The sequence below is a fragment of the Erigeron canadensis genome, chromosome 7, assembly GCF_010389155.1.
Source record: "Erigeron canadensis isolate Cc75 chromosome 7, C_canadensis_v1, whole genome shotgun sequence".
Taxonomy (NCBI): Eukaryota; Viridiplantae; Streptophyta; class Magnoliopsida; order Asterales; family Asteraceae; genus Erigeron; species Erigeron canadensis.
The window spans coordinates 14,679,532-14,686,219 of NC_057767.1; the positions used below are offsets into that span (position 1 = coordinate 14,679,532).

General features: G+C 35.1%; 1 protein-coding gene across 1 annotated transcript; it reads left to right on the plus strand.

Annotated features, from left to right (window-relative positions):
• Positions 1-3,514: 3,514 nt before the first annotated feature.
• LOC122608999 lies at positions 3,515-4,627 on the plus strand. Its single transcript, XM_043782061.1, has one exon. The coding sequence runs from the start codon at positions 3,515-3,517 to the stop codon at positions 4,625-4,627; it is 1,113 nt and encodes a 370-aa protein (XP_043637996.1).
• The last annotated feature ends 2,061 nt before the right edge of the window (positions 4,628-6,688 follow it).

Consider the following 6,688-nt stretch of genomic DNA (forward strand, 5'->3'; position numbering starts at 1 on the left):
AACTCTTGTAGTCTTAACTTTAACTACCTACAAGAATGGACAACGCCAACTCTTGTAGTCTAACTACCTACAAGAATGGACAACTCCAACTCTTCTAGTCTACTACCTACAAGAATGGACAAACACCAATTCTTTTAGTCTAACTACAAACATAAAGATACTTTGTACTCACCTTATTAACAACAACTTGCAATTAATCCTTAAGATAACTCGAACTCAAAACCTATTACAATTGCAAAATACATGATTACTTATATAGCTTACTTAACTTTCCAACTAACCCATAACATATATATATTGTTGTATTTGGCTAAATACATAATACACTTTTCTTATAAAGTTCTCAGGTACATAATATAACTTTACCATACTATCACTTAACAATATATCTTTGTTATCTCAAATCTTAATTTTAATTCCAATTATAGTTAGCCAAACAACAACAATAACAATTATAATAATATGGGTATTTCCATACAAATTCTTAAAAGAATGATGATAATAATAATAATATCATCACCATATAACTTTTCATCTGATAAATCCATAGTAAAATCTAGCAATATAACTTTATTAAAATAACAAAAACAATAACAATATTACCTCTATTTAAAATCAAGGATTACTACTCTTAAACTTGAAATCCCCAAATTTCCCTTTGAACCCTAGTCAAAATCACTTCATAATGAACTTGATATTGAGATTATTATTATAATCACTTAAAGTTTAACTATAATAAGAAAGGAGATCAAGTATGGATGGGAAATTAGATTGGATCACTCCTGCCTTTTTTCTTTTCTTCCTTGTCGGTCAGAATCCACGACACAAACACACACACACATATCCTTAGTCACAAGTATATCTAGTATATTTAATTATGTTTTAATTTAATTAAGGGTATTTTATAGGGGTAACTACAGAAAATAGAAAGCACATTTCGGCCAATTCATGAAAATAGCAGTGACCTTTAAATGTTTACTTTTTAGAAATGAACTTCCATTTATTCACGAAAATAGTAACACTTGACACGTGTACATGATGACGTAGACATTTTTTTAATTACGTGGCATTTTTTAATGACATGACATTATTTTTTTATTATGTAATTTTTATCAGCCGTGTCATTTCCCCCAAAAAATGACTTGACTCCGTTTCAGTTTCGGTTCTGACATGGTATTTTTTTTCTCGTCATTTTCTTTTGGAACTAATTTTAGCTTAATTTTATTGATTATTGTTGAGTCTCTTCCTATTTCAAACATTGAAAAGCTAAAAAGTTTTGTATAAAGATCTTAAAGGAGACATAGATCTAGCTCTTCTTCATTCGTCTATCTCGAGAAAATAAAACAAAATTAGATGTCAAAACGTCGTCGTTTTAGTCGAAAGGAGATTCTGAGGAAGATTAAGGTGAGACGAGAGTTTTATAAGCCGGATCTGGACCATTTAAGAATAGTTCATCGACAGATGACATAGATCCAGATAACGAAGGTCCAGAGGTTAGCTCGAACTCGAACAAATCGTCGTCGTTTTCTAAATTAGTTGAAGAAATCGAGAAGAAACCACCTCCACCTCCAACACCGCCGTCGTCGGTGTTGAAGTAATCCAACAATAAATGAGAGTTTATTTGCTAGAAAGTGAAACTTTTAAAGGTTACCACTATTTTCGTAAATTGGTTGAAACATCCTATATATTTTCTGTAGTTATAAAGTATGCCACGTCATTAAAAAATGACACGTAATCAAAAAAATGTCCATGTCATCATGTACGCGTGTCAAATGTTACTATTTTCGAGAATAAATGAAAGTTCATTTCTAAAAAGTAAAACTTTTAAAGGTCAATGCTATTTTCGTGAATTGATCGAAAAGTGCTTTCTATTTTCTGCAGTTATCCCTATTTTATACTACTAGTTACATTTTATCCCCTATACTTTATCAAGTTTTTCATTAAAGTACTAATATCTTAATAAGGAAATGTCTCATTTATCCTTACTAATTATAAAATATAATATCATAGTTAAAATATTACCGTTTAAAAATCAGGGTGTTACAACTCTTCCCCACTTATATCGGATCACGACCTCGTGATCCACGCCATATGCCACGATGGAAAATACTTCAGCACGACTTCTTCGGGTTCCCAAGTGAACTCTGAACCCTTTCTATGTCTCCATTGGATTTTATATAATTTTAATGTTCTCTTACAAAAGTCCTTAACCTGCTCATCAACTATTCCAACCCGTTCTTCAGCATAATTAAGTTTATTATCTCTTTCAATCTCATCCAACGGTACTAACAGTTAAGTTTATTATATATTTCAAGCTCGTCAACTAACATAGTTTTTGCCACTCGGACATTGTCCTATAAGATATATTGTGTGAGTTAATATGTAAAATTATAATGAGTCCATATAAACATTATTCAACCTTCACTTATTGTTTAAGGGATTTTTCCTTTAGAGTATTTTTAAGCAATAAGTATATTTCCAAATTTAATCTAAAATTTAATTAAGATTCCTTTCATTAATTTTATATTTAGTCCGTTCAAAATCTTTTGTCAAAGTAAACCAATAACTATATATTTTATTTCAATTTACAAGTTTATATATATTTATATGTTCTTAGTTTTCTTTTTACTAGTTCCATTGTTAAACAGAATAAAAGTCGAGCTCTATTATCGACATTTTATTATCAACTAGTTTTAATCACTTCTTTCCTTCACGATGACAAAAAATATCACATCTAACTGAAGTATCATTTCTTTTATAAGACCGATCTTTGTCAACCATAAATCCATGTTGTTTCGCATAATTTTCGTAAAAAAAAAATATGCCCCTTGAAAAGTAATAATAGTTTGGCCAACAAAAGGTTCATCATTCAATGTTTCAACGATAATATTTTTATCGTATTCCTCGTACGGAAGACTATTCAAATCAAACATAATTCCTAACCTTACAACAACATTATTAGTTAATGACGATGACTTCATCCCATTTCTAATTCCTTAAATTATGTTCAAATCAAAAAGTTTAAATCTATGACGATGAGTTCATCACATTTCCAATTCCTGAAATTGTCTTCTCGCTTTCTTTTTTTTTTCAATGGTGTTGTTGGTTGAGTGTGTATCATTTGATTGCTTGTGTGAAGCCATTTTTCTTTTGAGTATTGATAATATGATGAATCTTAAGAGTTAATTGGTAAAAAAAAAATAGGGATATAAGTTTATATAGGTGAGATTTTTGTACATTGGTGATTGATGTGTTAAATCTAGTAATAAAATTTATAAAACACGAACTACTAGAAAACTGACTACAACACACTTACGGGCAGTGAACCCGTTCGTATGCAGTATAATAAACCGGTAAATCCGAGGTCGAACACAAGGAATTTGTAAGCAATTGTTCAAATAAAGTAATTCAGATTAAAAAGGGGCTTTTTATGGCCGAGTTGCCACGTTGCAAAAGTTAGTAGAAAAAGTTAGTAATCCCGTAGGATTAATAGCAAGAAAGAGAATTTTGATTTATGACAAAAAGAGATTTAAAAGTCATCCGTCTTGACCTCACTCAAGCTACATTTCAGGATATAGAAGCAAAGCTCGAATGGCTAGGAAATTCAAATAGGCAACCCGGTACACTACCGAGCAATACCCAGCAAAATCCTAGGCCTCAGCAGAATAACCAAGGATCCGGACAAAAGTATAGCCATCTGAATGCTCGAAATGAGCAAGTCAATGCGATCACAATAAGAGCAGGTAATACTTATAATTTTGCAAATCCTTTGCCTAATGATATTACTCCTCTTGTGCAGGTTGAAGCCGATGAAGCTGTTGATGATGAGATTGAGATGGAGCCGAACCCAGCCGTGAAGACACCGGCCGTTCCATCCAAGACTGTTGAGAAACCACCCGTTAAGCCGTATCAGCCGAAGATACCTTTTCCTCAACGATTGAGGAAAGCGAAGATCAAGGAGAATTTCAAGAAGTTTGTTGAGTTGATTCAAAATGTTAACATTACTATTCCTCTAGTTGATCTTCTTGCAGGTATGCCTGATTATGCAAAGTTTCTCAAGGAACTCATTACGGATAAAAAGAAGTTGGAAGAGGCAAAGACGGCAGTCATGAGTGTCGAGTGTTCCGCCATCATCAAGAACGAGATTCCTCCTAAGTTGGAAGATCCAGGGAGTTTTCTTATCTCTTATTCTTTTGGTGTTAGTTTGTATAAGGCATTGGCCAATCTTGGGGCTAGCATTAATTTGATGCCTTATTCTGTTTATAAAAGATTGTCGTTAGGTGAATTGACCCCTACCCGCATGAGCATTAGGCTTGCAGACCGTTCATTCCAATATCCCATGGGGATAGCGGAAAATTTACAAATTAAGGTGGGTCATATGATTTTCCTAGTAGATTTTGTTATTCTTGAGATGGAGGTGGATGTTAATGTGCCTCTAATTCTTGGTCGACCCTTCCTTATGACCGCGGATGCTATCATCCGGGTTAAGGCTAAGGAGATTTCCTTAGGTGTCGGAGAAGACCGGGTAGTTTTTAATGTTGATAGGGCTCTTAAGCATCCTTACTCATGTGATGAATCTTGTTTTAGGATAGATGTTATTGAAGAAGAAGAAGAAGAAGAAGAATAAGAAGATGCTTTGGAGAAAGAGCTCATGGATATCTTGGACATGGAAGATGGACAGGCATTGCTTGCTTGTAGTGAAGAAGAGAAAGTGCTAGTTGAAGAGATGGTGCAAGAAATCATGGCATTGAGTGTTGATGAAACTCCACCGGAGGATGAGACTTTGAAGAGATCACGGCTAGTGAAAGCACACGGGTGCTTACATCGATCGAGTGTCCTCCTACCGATTTGGAACTCAAACCCTTGCCGGATCATCTCGAATATGCCTATCTTGAAGGTACATCTTTCTTACCCGTTGTCATTTCATCTTCATTGTTGGAGGATGAAAAATCTAGACTTTTGACCGTCCTTAAGGCTCATAAAAGAGCCTTTGCATGGAAAATTTCCGATATTTCGGGTATAAGTCCAGAATTTTGTAAGCACACCATAAACTTTATTGATAATGTTAAACCAATTGTGCAAAGACAACGGAGATTAAATCCAAATATGAAAGATATTGTAAAAAAAGAGGTTATTAAGTTACTTGATGCGGGAATCATATTCCCCATTTTGGATAGTTCTTGGGTGAGTCCGGTACATTGTGTACCGAAAAAGGGTGGGATGACCGTTGTTTTAAATGATAAAAATGAATTAATTCCTACTAGAACTGTCACGGGGTGGAGGGTATGTATTGATTATCGGAAATTGAATGATGCAACCCGAAAGGACCATTTCCCATTGCCCTTCATTGATCAAATGCTAGAACGGTTCGCCGGTAACGAGTATTTTTGTTTTTTAGACGGGTTCTCCGGGTACTTTCAAATACCCATTGACCCCAAAGACCAAGAGAAAACCACCTTCACTTGTCCCTATGGCACTTATGCCTATAGAAGGATGCCATTTGGTCTTTGTAATGCCCCCGGTACTTTCCAACGTTGTATGATTGCCATTTTCCAAGATATGATTGAAACCTCCATGGAAGTTTTCATGGATGACTTTTCGGTTTTTGGTAGTTCATTTGAAAGTTGTCTTAATAGTCTTGATAAGATGTTGGAAAGGTGTGAACGGGCACACTTGGTCTTGAATTGGAAAAAATGTCATTTTATGGTTAAAGAAGGGATAGTTTTGGGACACAAAGTTTCTAAGTCGGGATTAGAGATAGATAAGGCCAAGATTGATGTTATAGCTAAATTACCACCACCGACAAATGTTAAATCAATTAGAAGCTTTTTGGGTCATGTCGGTTTTTATCGTAGGTTCATAAAGGATTTTTCAAAAATAACCCGGCCAATGACTAAGTTGTTAGAAAAAGATGTCCCGTTTGTGTTTAATGATGAGTGTCTTAACGCATTTAACTTGTTAAAGAAAGAATTGACTAATGCACCAATTATGACTTCACCCGATTGGTCATTACCCTTTGAGTTAATGTGTGATGCTAGTGACTATGCCTTAAGGGCCGTTTTAGGCCAGAGGGAGGATAAACATTTCCGTCCCATTTCTTATGCTAGCAAGACCTTGAATCCGGCCCAACAAAATTACACTGTGACTGAGAAAGAGTTGTTTGGCGTTGTGTATGCTTTTGAAAAATTTCGTCCCTACTTGGTTTTGAACAAGACTATTGTTTACACGGACCATTCCGCATTAAGGTACTTGTTTTCAAAACAAGATGCTAAACCCCGTCTCATCCGTTGGGTCTTGCTCTTGCAAGAATTTGACATAGAGATCAAGGATAAAAAGTGAGCAGAAAATGTGGCGGCCGATCACTTAAGTAGGCTCGACAACCCTCACCTTGAGGAGTTGCAAGAGCATGAGATTGATGATAATTTTCCTGATGAAGATTTGATGCAGGTACAAGATGGACCATGGTTTGCAGACATTGCTAATTATCTTGGTGCTAACATTCTTCCCGACGATATGACCTCTCAACAAAAGAGAAAGTTCTTTTCTGAGATTCGTCATTATTTTTGGGAAGATTCGTATTTGTTTAGAATGTGTGCAGATGGAATGATCAGGAGATGTGTGTCCGGTGGTGAAACCCGGGAGATTTTGGATGCATGCCACCATGGCCCTACCAGTGGTCATTATGGAC

Excerpts from the sequence above, each read along its gene's own strand:
- LOC122608999 (XM_043782061.1), top strand. The coding sequence starts at position 3,515 with ATGACAAAAAGAGATTTAAAAGTCATCCGTCTTGACCTCACTCAAGCT.